The 18,894-nt window shown below is 39.5% G+C and overlaps 1 protein-coding gene across 1 annotated transcript; it reads left to right on the top strand.

Annotated features, from left to right (window-relative positions):
• The first annotated feature begins 33 nt into the window (after positions 1–33).
• On the top strand, positions 34–17,556 carry dcaf1 (ddb1 and cul4 associated factor 1). Its single transcript, XM_079239480.1, has 25 exons — positions 34–227; positions 3,292–3,412; positions 3,519–3,595; positions 3,691–3,764; positions 3,870–3,983; positions 5,322–5,459; positions 5,635–6,231; positions 6,830–6,931; positions 7,018–7,176; positions 7,523–7,702; positions 7,872–8,081; positions 8,235–8,404; positions 8,553–8,677; positions 8,873–9,108; positions 9,410–10,485; positions 10,571–10,769; positions 11,910–11,992; positions 12,435–12,519; positions 12,630–12,863; positions 13,603–13,696; positions 14,127–14,231; positions 14,367–14,440; positions 14,520–14,615; positions 14,723–14,996; positions 16,261–17,556. Exons 2-25 carry the CDS (start codon positions 3,300–3,302, stop codon positions 16,314–16,316), a joined length of 4,671 nt encoding a protein of 1,556 aa, XP_079095606.1. The 5' UTR covers positions 34–227; positions 3,292–3,299; the 3' UTR covers positions 16,317–17,556.
• Positions 17,557–18,894: the final 1,338 nt, after the last annotated feature.

Here is an 18,894-nt window from a genome sequence, read left to right as displayed (position 1 = left end):
CGTCATTAACAGTGGCCGGTCGCCGGTGAGATGACGTATAGAACGTGTTCGCCATAATGATAATAAACCGTGAACACAAAGCTGCAATAAACCTGGTTAAACGCTGCCGGTGAAACGGCCATCGATGCATAGATATTAACTAAATAAATTAAGTCGTGACTCATATCGGTGGATTTAAGTCTCGGTAAATTTGAGCAAACCAAGGAAGAACTGAGTGAAGCTAAGAGGTAAGGTTAGCATGCTGGCTAAGTAGCCAGGTTCACCTGTGATGTTCCTAGCTTGTTGCTTACTGTCGTGTTACATGTGTAAGCATGTATCGTTTGTCTAAATGTTAATTGATTTTCACTGGGTAATTTGTGCCTGGCCGAAAATCACAGAATGAATATAAAACACAACAGTGAAATTTGACACCGGCGATTAGAAGAATGTTGCTAGCGAGCTAGGTTGATTAGCTTCCTTGTTCAGCCAAACATTGCAACAGGCAGCGCCACTGAACAAGTACAGCTGCATGGTGGAGTTGTTTAAAACCAATATTTTCATGTTGATGTTTGGAATAACTCTAAAAAGAATGTTAACATATTATTTGCCAGTTACCATCATACAGACCTAAAAAAGAGACCATTTTAAGAAGCAACCTAATGTACGCAACAACTTTTGACAGTTGTGCTCCCCGAGGACTGCGCAGCTGCACGCTTAGCTGCGTGCCCAAAGCTGTGAAGCGCATCAGCTTCTCTTTTTTTCCCCCTGATCTTTTGCCTGTGTTGCTATCTTGTGATATAACTTTTATTTGTATCTGTTGTTTTTTTTTTGTTTTTTTTTTTTACACAAACCTCTGTTTAGTTATTTTCAATCATTTAAGTTTATTTCTTGTAAATATTAGTGCGCTACAGCGTGTTGTAATAACTATCTAATACATCATATCAGTACGATGATAACTTTCTGAGATCATAAAATATTGACTTTTGACACGGACAAGGAAGTATTCTTATTTCATGCCCAGGAGGGACATTCGCCTTGTGTACCAATAGGAAAACGGATGTTTTGATGAGTCAGTTTGTTGAGATCACTGACAAATCTTTAAAAAGGAAAAAAGTGGTTACTAAAGTAAAGAAACTCTTGTAATTAGCTTTGTGCCATTACAATATTGGCAATTTTATTGAGTTAATTGATCAAGTCTGTTATGTCTTTCTTTCTGTGTGGATTAGAGGAGAGCCTAAACCAGGGGTCTCCAACTTTTTAACTACCATCCTGCAGGTTTCAGTGTTTCCCCGCTGTGACACATCTGACCCAAATCAATGGCTCATTACCAGGCAGGTGAAGGAGATGACAGCAAGTTGCTCAAGAACCTTCTCATTTGAATCAAGCGGGTAGCATACAAGGACAGGAGTTGGAGACCCCTGGCCTAGATGCAGGATATGAACACTGAAATGCAGTAAATGGTGGAACTTGTGGCTTATAAACCGAAATTACTTACAAAAATGTGTAGGCAGAGAGAATATACAGGAAATAGCAAAAACTCCTGGAGAGAGATAGAAAAGTTGGTTTTGCTGCAACGGCATGGAGAATGAAAAAAGCAGTTACTTATGCTCTGTGTTTAAATTTAGGTCCCACAATTGCAGGAAGACCAGAAGAAGAGAAAACAAAACTGAGCCAGTCATAATTATAAGCTTGTTCAAATTGTAAAGTTTTTTTCAAGTTCAGTTTTAGAAGGGTGGGAGCTGCTTTTATATAAAAAAAAAAGAAGCTGACAGAAAAAAGAAAAAAAGTCCTCTGACTTTGGAGATCTTAAGGGGCCACGAAAAATACAGCAGTCAGAGCATTGTATAAATGTTTCTGGTGGTAATAATGTGACTGTGCTACCATTTTAAACTAAATCTGGGGTTTTCAAGCTGGTTCTTGACATCTTTCTTCCTGTTTTGTTAACCATCATAATAAGAAGTATATTATCAGAGAAAGCTCTTTGTTCTTTTCAACCTGTAGAATGTAATAACTCATCTGCATTATTTTTTTTCTTTTTTATAATGTTATCCTTTTAATCCAAACTGCCTCCTAGTTTTTATTTTATGGAAAAGCTATTAAATTAAATTTACCAAAAAAGTAAAAAAAGAAAAAGAAAAAAAAAGAAGTTGATTATTTCTCTTCTTTAATATCCATTGGTGTACTGATTAGTCAGCTTATGAATAATTATAAGGTTAAGCCCGTAAGAATTGAATATGTATGTAATGAGTAACACAGTTAAAGTTGTAGGTAGTGCCCCTAAAACAATGTGCAATAATCCCCTGCAATATTATCATGTTGGGACTTATGGTGTATTCCAGTTGTTTCTTAGTTCCAAGTGATCAAGAGTATGTGACATCATAACCAGGTAGTAGACGTGACATTAAACATTTCCAAAAGCTAAATTATAAGCATCTGCAATTGCCAAATGAACCAAACTCTGAAAAATGTGCACCATGAGAACACAGGCCGTTTTGGAAATGATTAATAAATCACACATATTGATGCAATTTTTGCACTGTAATTGTCAATAACTTGTAGCTGTTTATGCTAGTAACTTTGTGGGTTCAAAATATAATGTAATTTTTTTTTTTATAAAGACAACAATAGGCTACAGGTGTTACGGGGAGCAGCCATCTTTAAATCTGGAAATCCAGTTCTTTTGTAACTTAGGATATCACTTTGTTGTTTTTGGCTAAAATTTCTTTAGAAAATGAGTTCCAGGAACAACTGGAAGTCACCATCAGTTTGCTTTGGAGAGTCTTGGTCAACTGGATGATTGTACTGTCCCACAGTAATGAGGAACAAAAAACAACAACACGTTAGTTATTTTTGCACGTTATTTATTTTACTGTGTCAATGACTTCAGAAATATGTGAAAGATCCACATGAAGATCCATGTGTTGCCATAACAGCTTAGCACTTCCTTTTTATTCAGGTCACCAGCCTACTTACTTTGGCTGTGGGATGGCTTCTCATTCTTCAGCCAGGAATTGGGAAAATCAACCACCAACTCCACACTTGCACACTTTTCCCAAACTAATGAGTTTATTGTGTGAACATACGGCAGGGCGCTCCATTTTTTCACTCCTAAAATCCTGACTCTGTGGAGGAGGTTTTTGTCATCATCGAGAATGGAATTTAGCATTAAACATGTCTTTCTAGATATTCAAGCAAACAAAGATAAGCTCATTTGAGATGAAAATCATCTTTATTTATAGTTGCATGGTGAACTAAAAGTAAAGAATACAATAGCAGTGTAATTGATTTAATTATTATATGTGATATTGACAGGCTGCGCTATGGCATCAGCATCTGCCAGTGTGGACTCAAAGGCAGAGCTGACTGGTCTGCTGGAGCAGTGGGAGAGAGAGCAACAAGGCAGCACACAGGAGCTAGTTAACATCCTCACAAAGTAAGTAGCTGAACCTGTTACTTATGAGGATGTGTTGTAATCTAGTGAGGGTATGTTGAACATGGCTTATAGAGGGTTAAATTTGTTGATGTATGATAACTTTCAGAATCTCTGAGCTAGTTGAGAAGGAGACGGAGGAGTACCATAAAGCCGACCCTGACCCTTTTGATGATCGACATCCTGGTATGGAAAATGAACAACATATTACATATTTACAAGTGTACCACTGGTTTAAATGATGCACACGTTTTTCACTTCTTCTTTTTCTTGCCCTCCAGGGAGAGCTGATCCAGAATGCGTGTTAGGCCACCTTCTGAAGATCCTGTTCAAGAATGATGACTTCATGAATACAGTAAGAATAGCTGTATGGATTTCATACTGTTAACTCCAAGATGAATAACATGTGCCAACATGTTATCCAGATGACAGTTAAAAAGATTTGTTCTTTCCTCTGTAGTTAGTGAACAGCTATGTGATGACCAGCAGAGAGTTTTCTCTGAATGCAGCAGCTTGTCGCCTTCTGCAGAACATCATGCCTGGATTGGAGACTGCTGTGGTCTTTCAAGAAAAAGTATGTTCACTCCAATTTTTTATTTAGTTTTCCAAACTCTTTTTTTTTAAAGTTGTATAACTGATATTATGTAACTTCACTAGCTCTCCACTGTACTTTGTACTAATAGTCATTGAAAATAATGGATGCACCTGAAGAAGAGGTTAATACACAGGTGGTTTTTGTTTCTCAGCAAACAAAGGTCAAAAGGTTTTTTTCATGAAGTCTGCGGCCCTGACTGTCAAAGTAATCCCCTAATATTGATATCCATTATGAAAGCTCATCACTTGTCTAAAAGTACCTTTGTTGTTTGTGTGATCAGAGTCCAGCCAGCCAGCAAGCTAGTTACTCTTTAACTCTCTAAAACACATGAATGTCGACAGATAAGCAGTAAACAGAGGGGGGGGATGGTTGTTAATTTCCCCCCTCTGGTGGCCACATGAAAGGGCACTATCACTGTACAGTTTCAGGAAAGAAAATGTGTTACTTTTTCTAGTCCATAGTTGATATGAGTATTAGCATTTTCAGTTTTGTAAATGGTAGGTATCTTCTGGGTAGCCTCTGCTGATTGTAGTGATTAACAGGTATACAGTGGAAAAAAAAGTTCATAGCAGTGTTAACATCTCAGGGAATTTGTCATCATATTTGGCAAGTTTTCAGACCCTTCCAGCAGATTTTTCCAAAAAGCGACTAACGACAAACATGTTCATTATGAGCAGTGGTGCTCCGCATGTGCTTCTCGCATTTGAAAGCATTCAGAAAAGGCTCGATCCTCCTGCAGGAAGCCGATACTGGCTAATCCTGCCCTGGATTACCATTAGATATTGACGTGGACTGACGTTAAGTGTGAACAAAAACATTAAAAAGCTTTAAGTCCTGTAACATGTTGTAGATTGCTTATTAAAAACCAAACACCAAATAAAATCTAAACTAAAAAACAAAAAATACTGATATCAGGGTTTATGTTCTAACCATATCAAGAGTGTCATTTTGTCAGTTTAGCTTTTCTGTCCAGCATCATCTGTTACAACTATATGTACCGGTATGATTAGGAAAATTAGATGATGATGTCATTTAGCGATCTCTAGCAAATTTTCGGACAGTCAATAGCGGCTTTTCTTACTGCGGAGTTGACAACACTGGTTCATAGAAACAATTTACAGTATAACAACTTCCACAAAAAATGACAAGAAATGTCATGCAATATTTTTGTGAGTGAGAAACTCACATTAAAGTACCCTGCAAAGTATCAAATTATCTGATTAAATTTACTGAGCGTTTTCGTTTTCTTTACCCCTGTTTCTCTACTTTTGTTTATATATATATTTTTTTTATTGCTTCTGCATTTGCTTTTCTCAGGAGGGTATCGTTGAAAGATTGTTTAAGTGGGCTCAAGAGGCTGAACAGCCTCTCAGAATCTATGCCACAGGCTTGTTGGCAGGTGCCATGGAGAACCAGGATATTGCTGCCAACTACAGAGAGGAGAACTCCATTTTGGTCAGTAGGGATTTCTCTATTCTCTCATATCAAGACGTATGAATCTTAAGTTTATAGTGCTAAAGGTGTTACAACAACCAACAGCAATGTTGTGTTTGCAGTTTGATTATGAGCAGTAGGTGGTGGGAGGCAACGGCGGTCCTGTTCATTTATTTGTCATCCTTTACCTTGACAGGTGCCTTTGATGCTACATCGACTTCGTGAGCTTCAGGATAAGGATGCTGAGAGCAAAAGGGAAATCAAACGACCCAGCCCAAGGAAGACTCTGAGTGAGCCTTTGCTACCTTTAGATGAGGAAGCTGTTGATGGAGGCTTCGAAGAGAAGTCCTTCACACCAGGCAGAAATGGAGCTGAAAAAGAGGACATAGGCCCTGAAGAAGGTGGTGAAATTCCCTTCTCGTCCATGGAGCCCGAAAACGAGCTTTCGTTCCGTCTCAACTCCCCTCACAAGACGAGCAGCCGGGCCAACTCAGCTGTTAAAACCATGATGAAGCCCATGTCTGCTCCAGGTTCTCTGATACACCCGGGCATGTCTGATGGTAGCAGTTACCTAAGAAGGAGGGTCGAGAGGGAGATCGCCAGGACGTCCAAACAAAAGCTGAATTTCTCTTTGTCAGAGCCAGAGAGGAACTTCAGTGAACTTTCCAACAGCAGCTGGTCAGAAATGAGTCCCTGGGTGATTGGCAACAACTATCATCTGTACCCTTTAACCCCAGAGATTGAACAGAGGCTCATCCTGCAGTATCTCACACCTCTTGGGGAATATCAGGAGGTTAGTCCACATTCATCAGCCTGTTCAGATTATGAAACTGCACAGACTGAATCACTAGATGATGAACACAAATGAGTCTGCAGCTGTTTATTTTTATTGTCTGACATTCACACTTAAGGCTTGAATGGTGTCGCCTCTTAAAGTAGAAACTGCACGTGTAACTTTGTACTGGTGGTTAGCTTTGCCATGTCTTACTGCAAACCTACCAGCAGATGCCAGCCTTCCATGATGAAGATTATGAGGGCTCCCACAACAGAAATGAAAGTGTTCTCTGCAAGCTAGTTTTAAAGGATATCTTGTGCAGTTTAAAGAAATCTTGAAAGGATGAACAAGCTTTTTATTGGATCTTGGAAAAAGAAATTCTAGCATCTAGGCATCTTTGATTTCTACTTTATTTGTGTTTACACATCTAACTCTTTCTCTCCTCTTTTTTTTTTTGCTTATTCTTTGTTTATTTTAAATGGAAGGACAATTGAGAGCATCTTGCCACCGGAATAACATTTATTGTTTGTTTGGACAAACATGGTCAATAAAGTGATTCTGATTGTGATTTTAGAAGAAAACAAATTAACAGAATTTATGTATTTGTATTTTATAGCTTCTAGCAGTGTTTATGCAGATGGGAGCTCGCGAGCTACTCATGCATTATATGGATCTAAAGCAGACCAATGATGTGCAGCTCACCTTTGAGGCTCTGAAGGTAAATACTCACTCCTGCATTTGACCCTATGCGATGCTGAGAAACGGCAACATATCCCTAAGCTTTGTGTCTTTACTCCCTCACAGTATCTGGCATCACTGCTGCTGCATAAGAAGTTTGCTGCAGAGTTTGTTGCTCATGGAGGAGTTCAGAAGTTGCTGGAGATCCCGAGGCCTTCAATGGCTGCTACTGGAGTGTCGCTGTGCCTCTATTACCTAGCCTATAACCAAGATGCCATGGAAAGGGTACAAAAAAGTTAAAGCACACATATAAAAATGAGATATATTGCTTAAGTTTTGCATTGTAGATTTTTTTTATTGGCAGCTTCATGTGATTTATATGAGTAGTGATTAAATATGTACTTTTACATAAGACTTTGCAGAAAATCATTTTAAATACCTTCTTTTTCTGATTTTTTGGTGGGTTGTGTGAAGTCTTAGTGAAACAAATAACATTTGTCTAATTACCTTGGTTACTTATTTTGGTAATGTTGAGATATTTGGTCAGCAGTTGTACTTTTAAATGTTACTTGCATCACATGTCTGGGAGCAGTTCACTACTGTGTTCAAGGTTGTGCGTTCTCCTGTCTAGGTATGCATGTTGCCACACTCTGTGCTGTCAGATGTGGTTGGTTACACACTGTGGCTGTTGGAGTGCTCCCATGCGTCCGGCTGCTGCCACGCTACCATGTTCTTCTCCATCTCCTTCTCCTTCCGTGCTGTCTTGGAGCTTTTCGACAAGCAGGACGGGCTCCGACGGCTCGTCAACCTGGTAAGACGAACTAGCTCTCCTCTGGGTGGCTATGTAAATGTAACCATCTGTATCACTCAGGAAATACTGGGAAAAAAAAAAACAACTGAGCACTCAGTACTCTGTCAAATCCAAACATAAAAGGCACTTGGTGCATTAATCTTTGATATGAACTAATTTTTTTTTTCAGATTAGCACTTTGGAGATTTTGAACCCTGAGGATCAAGGAGCGCTGCTGAGTGATGATGAGATTTTCTCCAGCAGGCAGACAGCCAAGCACACCTGCATGGCCCTGCGAAGGTACTTTGAGGCCCATCTGGCAATCAAGGTGGAGCAGGTGAAACAATCTCTGCAGCGCACAGAAGGAGGCGCCCCCATTCACTCACAGCCATATTACAAGGTACACAGAGAACAAAGGATAAATGAAATGGACATTACCGGAAACAATCAGAACAAATTTAATTTTATGTTTTCTAGTTGCTCAGTTGGTGCTTGAGTTGTTCTGAAGTTTGTGAGCTTGTGCTTCTGTTTGTGTTGTCGTCTCACCCTGCAGGCGGTCAGCTATAGCCGTGAGCAGGTGGTGGAAATGATGGAGTTTCTGATTGAGTATGGTCCACTTCGACTCTACTGGGAACCAGCAGAGGTTTTTCACAAACTGTCCTGTGTCCAGCTACTCCTGCAGCTCATCTCTATAGCTTGTGACTGGAGGACTTACTATGGAAGGTATTGATAAGGCACCGTTTTTCTAAATAGTCTTATGCCCTCTCTCTTTTTTTTTTTTTTCCTTTAGATGGTTTCACAGTGAAAAACTCTACATGTTAAGAACTGAGTAGAACTGTGAAGGAATGATGCCTGTTTTCTGTTTCTGCAGGAGCGACACAGTCCGTTATGCCCTTGACATACTTAGTATCCTCACAGTTGTTCCAAAAACCCAGCTGTTGTTGTCTGAGGCTGTTGCTGTGCTTGATGAGGGAGGATCTACCGTTTCCACTGTTGGTAGGCGATGCCGGATTATTGTAGAGTTAGTTTTTCTTCATGTACTTGTGTGTAGCACAGTGCAATCAAAATTATATATTTTTTCAATGAATGCAGCAGATTCAGATTAAAATTTTAAGCCTGTTTCTGGTCCAGCTGAGAAGTGATTTAATTTTTAATTTGCCTGCTTTTTTTTTTTTTTGCTCCACTCTTCAGGCATGAGTATAGTCCTGGCAGTGGCCGAGGGAGAGGTGTTTGTGAACGACGCTGAGATTCAGAAGTCTGCTTTGCAGGTCGTCATCAACTGCGTTTGTGCACCAGACAAACGAATGTCCAGTATTGGCAAGTTCATTGCAGGCACCCCCCGTCGCCGCCTGCCGCAGCAGACCAAGGCCAGCGAGAGCGTACTCACCAAGATGTGGAACGTAGTGCAGTCCAATAATGGCATCAAGGTAGAGTTAACACATCAAACCCCCTGTGATTTTTTTTCTTTTTGTATTTTGTTCACTTTTTTAAACTTTTTTTAAAAGATATTTTTCAGGGAGTCTAAATTTTTGCTAGTGGCCCACATTTTCAGAGATTTGTCTGTCTATAGTGGTTGGTAAATGTTACTAAATTGACTAAAATGAACTCTGCAAGCCTTCAGCATTATCTTGTCCAATTCATATCATATCATTCATGCTCATATGGTAGCAATACTAAATCTAATTTGTAAGTGAAAATATTAAACTTCCTTCCTGTTTCCGGTTCTAGGTGCTACTCTCCCTTCTGACTGTGAAGATGCCCATTACAGATGCCGATCAGATCCGAGCCCTGGCCTGTAAAGCTCTGGTGGGTCTGTCCCGCTCCAGCACCGTCAGACAGATCATCAGCAAGCTGCCTTTGTTCAGCAGCGGACACATACAGCAGCTCATGAAGGAGCCCGTGCTCCAGGACAAACGCAGCGAACATGTCAAGTTCTGTAAGTTTGCAGCTGAGTTGATCGAACGGATCTCGGGAAAACCATTGCTGATTGGTACAGATGTGTCTCTGGCCTGGCTGCAAAGGGCCAGCGTGGTCGCTCAGTCCAGGATCACCTTCCCTGAGAAGGAGCTGCTGCTGCTTATTAGAAACCACCTCGTGGCCAAAGGTCTTCATGACACAGCAACCACTCTGACCAAAGAGGCAGATCTCCCTATGGCTTGTCTGTCACATTCTACACATTCAACTTCTACTTTCCCTCCTGTCGCTCCGCCCCCACCTGCGTCTCCTGTTGCTACACTGCCCCGCACCCCACGGCTGGCCAACGGTGTTGGGTCAAGACTTGCAAACCATCCCGCTCATTCATCCACCCCCTCGTCCAGCCATCCACAAACTCGCCCTTCCACCTCACAACCGGCTGGGCCTCCTCCTAATGCTTTCCCATCAACGTCTGTCCCTCATTGTAACAGTGGCTCTCCACTGATTGGACGCATAGTTTTCACTCGTGAAAGGCAAACAGCGTGTGGTACAGTGAGCTGCAAGAAAACCAGAGTGCTTCGACAGAAATCTGACCACGGGGCCTTCAGCCAAAGCCCAGCCATGAAAAAGCAGTTTGACAGACACTTGCCTTCGCCGCCGGCATTAGACAGCATTATCACAGAGTACCTGAGGGAACAGCATGCGCGCTGTAAAAACCCCGTTGCAACCTGCCCACCTTTCTCTCTTTTCACTCCTCATCAATGTCCTGAGCCCAAACAAAGACGCCAGGCACCCATCAATTTTACATCTCGACACACACGGAGAGTCATATATCCAAAATATGGAGGTGTAGATGGGGGGTGCTTTGACAGACACCTCATTTTCAGCAGGTAGGCTGCTTCTCGCCAGTCATATTTGCTTCCCAATTAGCCTCTGCAGCCATTTCTTTACATTCTTTATTTTCTTTTTGCCCAGGTTCCGTCCCATTTCTGTGTTCAGGGAAGCAGATGAGGATGAGAGCGGATTCATGTGTTGTGCCTTCTCAGCTCGTGAAAGGTTTCTGATGCTTGGGACATGTACGGGGCAGCTAAAGCTCTACAATGTGTTTACAGGCCAGGAGGAAGCCAGCTATAGCTGCCACAGTTCAGCAATCACTCACTTGGAGCCTTCACGGGTCAGTAGAGGAAGCGTTGCAGATTATACTGTACTTTTTGTTATTGTTGCTGTGCAGCTTAGTACACCATTCATCTTCTTAGTAACAAATGTTTCATTAATGGTACAATTTTATCACAATGGCTATGTTTACATGGGACTTTTAATTCCTTAATAATTCTGAATAAAAGTTAGATCTGTTTTAAAGAGATGAAAAATGACCATGTAAACGCCTAATTCCAGATGAAAATGACAATTCAGGATTAAATTTATGTGAGTGGCAGGTTTATTTCCATTTTAAATCCGAATTGATTAATTTCTCTGTCTTGTAAACGTTCATTCCATTCTGGTCGTTCTGCACGTTCTCGTTACCTTGTCCTGACGCAATGATGCACATATTCCAAGCCGCCTTCTGCCTCCTGTCTCTGGTACTCTATCTGTTCCTTCTATCTTCCTGCGAAAAAAAAAAAAAAAAAAAAAAAAAAAAAAAAAAAATGAAGTGAGGTAGTACACTTGAGTCGGGCTGGTACTTCCTACTTAAAAATCAAAATTGAAGTGAAAATTGTATTTATTATGTGTCCTTCTATGGTATTACCAAAAGGAAACAGGAAGTGGAGTTTGTTTATTTCTGGTGTACAAAAGGATATCACGTCCGTCCCATGTCCAGTCAGAACCCTCCCCAACCCCCTAATCTAAAGCGGAAGCAAGTAAAGGAAAATAAATGTGTTTTCCATGTAAACCTCAATTCTCTATTACTAGTTTCATGTCAACTCTAAAGAGAATACTTTAATTTGGAATTATTTCATATGGAATAATTAATTCTGATTTTTAAAAAATTATGTAACCGTAGCGACTAGCCAATAAGTTTTGCTCAGTGTTCATCTTTCAACAGTGATGAAATGACTTTTAATCTTTGGTAAATAAAAGAATATTATTATTATTATGATTATTATTACTTAATAAGGCGACTTATTTCTTTTGAAATGAAACGTATTTACATGAAGGCAGATTCTGAGTATCTTAATGTAGGTGGAAAAGTAAACGTAAATTTTGTCACAATTTTATGAAAACTGAAAACATTAACAAGTCAAGTTGTTACATATTGAATTGTGATTTTACATATCTATCATGGATCTCTGACTGTCATATTTTATATTTTTAGGATGGTTCTCTGCTCTTAACGTCAGCCTCTTGGAGTTACCCTTTGTCTGCACTGTGGGGCATGAAATCAGTGTTCATCATGAAGTGAGTGATGCTTCCACAAAACCCTGAACTCATGTTGTTACCGGTTACATAAAAATACTTTGCTTTAAAAGTAAAACAAAAAATCTTTTTAATAAAAACTTAATTCAATGGAGATCATCACAGTTTGTTTGCATGTCTGCGATCCTCTTCGATCTGTTCAGATGGTCAATAGTGCAGCAGTTATATTTTCTTAAGAGGATCTGACAAAAGGAGATGCCACGCTGTTCAATTATGCACACGAACAGCCTCAGGGCTGCAGTTTTCAGTCCATGTAACACATGCACTTGCAGTCATTCATGCAAACAGTTCAACTTTAATAATGAAATTCTTGGAATCTACAGTGTTTTCAAGCTGTTACACGATTTAAAGTGCTTTGCTTTTATTTTCCTACCAGTTCCTTGTTTTAGAGTAAATGTTGAAATATTGCTATTGTTGTCTTCAGGCATTCCTTTCTGGGAGACCATTATGTGGAATTCAGTAAGCTCTCACAAGACCGTGTCATTGGGACTAAGGAACATGTAGCACGTGTGCGTACAGCAGCACTTTTTTTTTTTTAAGCATGACATATCAAAATGCTGAAAAGCATGCAGTAGAATGGTGAATATTCTCTCTGTTTGCTTTCTTTTTCTCTCCCTAGATTTATGACATCCAGACAGGTCAGGTAACTCTGACCCTCAACAACCCAGACTTGGCTAACAACTACAAGAGGAACTGCGCCACCTTCAACCCAACAGATGACCTTGTCCTGAATGACGGCGTGCTGTGGGATGTGCGCACAGCCCAGGCCATTCACAAGTTTGACAAATTCAACATGAACATCAGCGGCGTGTTTCATCCCAGTGGCCTGGAAGTCATTATAAATACAGAAATCGTATCCTTCAGAAATCAGTGATTTACAGCAAAGTTTTATATGATTTTTATCCATGATGAGACACAGATTAACTGACAGAATAAGGCACAGTTGTGTTTTGTTCCTCACAAAAATTCATTTATAGCATTTTTCCCAAAAAAAAAAAAATCTGCATGTGTGTATTTTTATTGGATCTTAAAGACACACTACAGAACCTTTGCCATTTTCCCAGCAACGCCTCCATCTTGCATCCTACATGACCTGTTAGCACTCTCCAGCCAGCAAAAGACAATCTAACAATGACTTGTTTTGTCCCTTTCTCGCTTTTAATCTTCTTGCATTTCTTTGCTGAATCAGCGACATTGCGTGTTAAAAACAGCCAGTGCTTTTTTTTTTTTTTTTTTTTTTTTATAGCATAAAGCCAAACTCTTCTGCAACGTCATGCAGCGTCCCGGAAGAAAAAGTTGTATGATGCAGCTTCTCAGCCTTGTGACGCTGCTCCTGTTTAGCAGCTTCATATATACACGAAGGATGTCATTGTGTCATTGAGCAAGTCCTGACTGTGGAATTTTAAGATCAGAAAGTTACGTAATGTGTCTTTTAAGTGTTTAAATTAATAGCAAAAGAAAAGGGTGATACTTTTACTAATCAGATTAAAAAAAATCTGATGATAAATCATTGTTTAACGTCGATAAACTTGTCACATATACAGCAAATACAAACAGCAAAAACTGCATTGGATCTTAACTGTGTGCTTCAGTGGGATCTCCGCACCTTCCATCTCCTCCACACTGTTCCCGCTCTGGACCAGTGCAGGATAGTGTTCAACAACAGTGGCACTGTCATCTACGGAGGTAAATCCACAATCATTGCAATGACGAGGGAATGCAGCACATTTGGCATCAAGCCTACAACTCAATTTGCAGTCAATTCAAGTGTGTGAAAGGTGTGTTTGAATGAAAGGCTGGTAATTATGAAGCAAAGTGAGCATGTGCATATTTGGAGAGAGGTGTGAACAGAGCCTGTCGAGGAAGGTGTGTGTGTGCGCACTCGATGCCACAGAGTCAGTCAGAGCCATATGGGCAGTAGGCTCCATGTTGAATTGGCAACAGAAAAAAACCAGCTTGTTCACGGCACCTCACAGAAAGAGCCATGGCCATGGAGTAGTGGAGCTGCCCGCACGACTGTTTCAGCCACTCAGAAGCCAGAACTGCAGCTAACTAGCCTGCTGTGCTCAGTTATGATGTACTCACTTTGTCTCTATGTGGCTCTTTGTTTTTGTAGCAATGCTGCAAGCTGATGATGAAGACGACATGATGGATATGCAGATGAAAAGTCCATTTGGTTCATCGTTCAGGACCTTCAATGCCACAGATTATAAACCAATTGGTACAGCTTCCAACTTTCTGCTCATTTATGTTTTTACCAAAGTGATTTTTTTCCTCATATTTTTTGTATAATTTTCTAACTAGAATTAAATGACCAGAAATCGTCTGACACGTGTTTTTTTTCCTCGTTTCGCAGCAACAATTGATGTCAAGAGGAATATTTTTGACCTTTGCACAGATACAAAAGACTGCTACCTAGCTGTGATTGAGGTACATGGTTGTTGCTTTCCTTACATAAGACACAAAAAGGTATCTTAAAATTCATGAAAGTGCTTTATCTGTCCCTTAGAATCAAGACTCTGTCAACACGGACACTGTGTGCCGACTTTACGAAGTTGGCCGACAGAGACTTGCAGAGGAAGAGGAGGAAGATGAGGAGGATCAGGTTCTAACTTTGTTCCCTTTAATAAAAAAAAAAAAATTGACTGTTTCTCTTTTTTATATGTTCACAATGAACTAATATGACTCATTTTTTTGTTTTCTGTGTTGCAGGAAGATGATGAACAGGAGGAAGATGATGAGGATGACGACGATTCTGATGATGATGTTGATACAGATCCTCTTATCGCTGAGCTGGAGAATGAGAATGGTGGAGAGGACGAGGATGATGAAGATGAGGATGATGGGAATGATGAATTCTCTCCTTCTGATGAAGAGGTTGCACGTCTTCTTGAAGACGATGCTGATGTTGGGGATGATGACGACGACGATGACGACGATGAGGATGACTCTGATAATGATGATGTTGATCTGGATGGTGACAATGGTGAGTAATGAAGGATGTTCACTGGCTTTTAAAATGAGTCATTTTTTACTTTTAATCTAGTAGTTTTATCGGACAAAAACCAAATGAACCAATCAGAGAAGGCATGTTGACAGCATAAACGGCTAGTCACAAGCCATGTGACTTTTGCTTTGTTGCTACTTCCTACAGAATTTATGTCACCGTGAACGAGCATCATATTGTCTGTGTTGCAGCACTCGGGCTTGTTGTGCTAGCGAAAAAAAAATAAGTTACATGTTCCAAAGACAATGTGTGAAGCAGATCCTCAAACTGTCCAACGGACATCTTACAGCTGCAGCTCCTGGACTAAAAAACTAAAGGAGCTATACCTGAGATTAAACTAAAATCAGGGATGGTTCCTTTAAAGTCCCCAAATTCTCCTCTATTTTTCTAGAATCAGTTGCACCCAATACACTCTTTTTTTCTTTTATTACAACTTGGTTGTGGAGTCCATGTTTGTTTTTGTTACCTTGCGAGTCTGTTTGAGAATCTTCCAAATTTATTTACAATTTTGTATCACAGTTGTTATGAATAGACAAAATAATCCTTATTTAACCTCAAAATTATTTATAATTTCACGTCACTTTTTCTCATCGGTTCCGATGCATAGAGGCCTTAAGGAACCAGACTGTCATTGCTCCTATTTAAACATATCACCATAATGTCCCCAACAAATGAACTGGTAATACTGGCCATTTATGATGTTCAATATTACTGGATATTCATGCAATAAAAAAATCATAAATGGTTTAAAACCTTTCATACAGGTGGTTTTGTTAGCATTGTTGCCCCACAGCAGAAAGGTTTCTGGTTCAAACCTGTTTGTATGGAGTTTGCATTTTTCCTCCATGTATGCATCTGTTCCCTCCAGGGAGAATCTGTTTGATTGTGTGTTTAAGTTGTTTTTTGTCTCGACTCGCGACCTGTCTATGGTATACCTCTCTAATTCAAATTTTTTTCCTCCCTCATCATCATGGCATGCACATTTTTTACCATGTATTCATGCTTGTTTGTTCAGTTTAGGAAAATGTCCTCAGTGATTTTTATTAAACCGCTGCTTCAGTTTATTCCAGAAATTGACTGAAAAAAAAAAAAAATACCAGGTGAAAAAAAAACTGGAAGCAGAGCTGCTAAGCTGTCTTTGTTTTTGCTACTTTGGCACTTTGACTCCTTACCCACTGACCTACTCAGCAGAAAAGCCATATTCCCACATTTCTAAATTTTTATTTGTCTGTCGCACTAACAGACAGCTCGGACAACTCTGACCTTGAAGATGACATCATCTTATCCCTGAACGAATGAGGGGAGGGGCCATCAGCATCTAAGACTGAAGATCCAGACATGTCAGGACTTTTGCCTCACAGACATTTGAGCCGCAGAAAAGCGGCAACGGAAAGAGGATAAAATCAGCAGATAATGTGGAAGATAACTTGGAGCACTGCCAGTTTGAAACAGTAGGTGACTGAACACTTACTGATGAAAGTAAGAAAGAACAGGGTAGCAGACATCAAGTGGGGTAAAAAAACAAAGCAATGCACACATTTTGGCTTAGTCTTGGACAAAAATGATTGTATATTATAATTTTATGAAAAGATTTTTGACTTGAGTGAAATGATCAGTGTGTAGATGTGGCGAAAGAAAAGTTTTATAAATCGCAATAGCTCTTTAATGAGCTTCTTCATTTGATATTAATTCCCTCATTTATAAGTTTCAGTTTGGCAAAAATTGAGTTTTTGTTGGAGAAGTGGCTCACATTGCAGGGCTCAGGGTCTGAAATGGTGCGGCTGAGGGTTCAGTGCTCTCACAAACTTGTACTTGGCAAGGCTGTGCCAAATATTCACCAAAAAGTACAGATTTATCCAATTAGGCAGCTAATATAATGCACAAACTTGTTACCAGTGGTTCATAAAGTTTCAAAGCCCACCCTCAGGTTTTACTTTCCCCATGAATTTTCTCCAAAAGGTCACATTGAAGCATTTGCTTGCATCCGCTCCTGATTTCAGCATGTAAATAGAAAAAACTGGATCAGCTTGGTGCTCTTAACTGGAGTGGACTCTGTAACAAAACTGTCATCATAATAAATGTCAGAACAACCAGAAAGAGGTTCCTACATTTCACTGTTATCCCCGCGATCATACAAGGAATTTGGTTACTTTTTTTGTTTTTTATTTTAAAGAAGTCAACAAGATAAAAAAAGAAGCAAGTTTTTGTGATAACAGCACTGATCCGGTTCATTCACCATTCATCAGCTTAGTTATGTTTAAATGCGTTAATTTGTCAAATTGACTCATTCATTACGGGGTTGATATGATAGCATAGAATAAATCTGGATTTTCACAACATGAGTATAAAACTGATCGAATTCAGCAAAAAGCTTTCAATTTTGTGTCTGCTGGAAAGTTTAAGATTTGTCATTGTGAAAAAGAAATCCCTGGCACATGCACACTCTGAGTACAGTGCAAACATAATGATTTTTCTCATGATTATTGCCTTGTATCTAATTTTTTTCATTTATTTTTTTTCCCTTTGGGAGACATTTTTGAGTTTGAAACGGTTTATGTACAGGTTGTATGTATCTAAAGTATTTTTACTATAAATAAAGTTGTGAGCTTTGCTTTCTTGGTTTTTCTTTAAAGCAATGTGACTAACGCTTGTTCACATTTAACCTTCACACAAAGGCATCTTTTACATATTTGACTGCAAAAAGTATGCGTCGGACGGGGAAACATATTAAAGGTATAGTGTTTGACTTGCTGACATCTGTCGATAAACATATGTTTAAAACGCCAACCACGGTTGTGAATGTATGGTAGCTGCCAGGGTCCAAAATTCTTAAAGACATAATAAACGTGTTTTCATCTGCGAATGGATCCAGTTGTCTCAGACACAGTAATGACTGCACTTGTGGTAACCACAACAAAACTACGTAGGTTTACTTTGTATGTGTCTTTTAAGGCATTACTTATGCCAAATAGTGCTCCAACATCTTACCAAAGTCTGGATTTTTAAAGCTCGGATGGTTCTCATTTCACACACACAGTTGTTTGTCTAAGCTGAGACGACAAAGTAAAAATGGTGGCACAAATACATCAGCTGCCATGTATGTGGAGCCACTTCAAGTAGATATAAATGAATTATTCTTGGTGAATAAAAAAACGAATTTTAGTAAAGTGATAAGAAACTAAAAGAAATGCAGTTTTTAGTAATTTTGTTTTGTTATTGACCTTTTATTTTCTTTTATGTTGCACCTTTAAGGTGGAGTTGACACAAAAGCATCCTTGTATCGGGTTACCTGCATATAAGGGAGACCATACACATGTGCTGATGTCATGTCTAAAGCTCAATGCTCTCCGTCTCATCATTGTCAGTATAAATGCTCCACCACAGAAGACTGTTTACATGCCTGTGTCTCTGCAGAACATTAAAAATCGGCTAAAATGAAGCTGTTTGATGCGGAAAATGTCCTTATGGAATGCTTCATTTCCTTGTGCCGTAACGGACTCGGTGTGAGAACCAAAATGGTTGTGCAGTGAAGTTCATGACAAAGAGCATGTGCATGTTTATGTCCCATTCTCCATGCGGTTAAACCAAACTTTCAGCTGCTTCAGACTATTTGTGTGTGCAGTTGTTTATTCTTTTAGCAAGGTAAATCTTTTTTTTTTTTTGGCAAGTATGTGTTTTAAAGCAAAACAGAAATGTTTACACAAGGAGCTGAGTGTTTTCAGTCAGTTACCAGTAATAAGACATTTTAAGAAAAGTAAGTACTAAGTCCAAGTGTGAGTCCATATGAATGTTATTAAAGTCATTTACTTAAATGTGTGAAGAAAGGGTCTTTTTGAAGCACATGATGGATTATATTTCCACCTATGCTGCCTCTTTT

The sequence above is a fragment of the Telmatherina bonti genome (assembly GCF_933228915.1).
Source record: "Telmatherina bonti genome assembly, chromosome: 4".
NCBI lineage: Eukaryota > Metazoa > Chordata > Actinopteri > Atheriniformes > Telmatherinidae > Telmatherina > Telmatherina bonti.
This window is presented reverse-complemented; position numbering and strand designations above follow the sequence as displayed.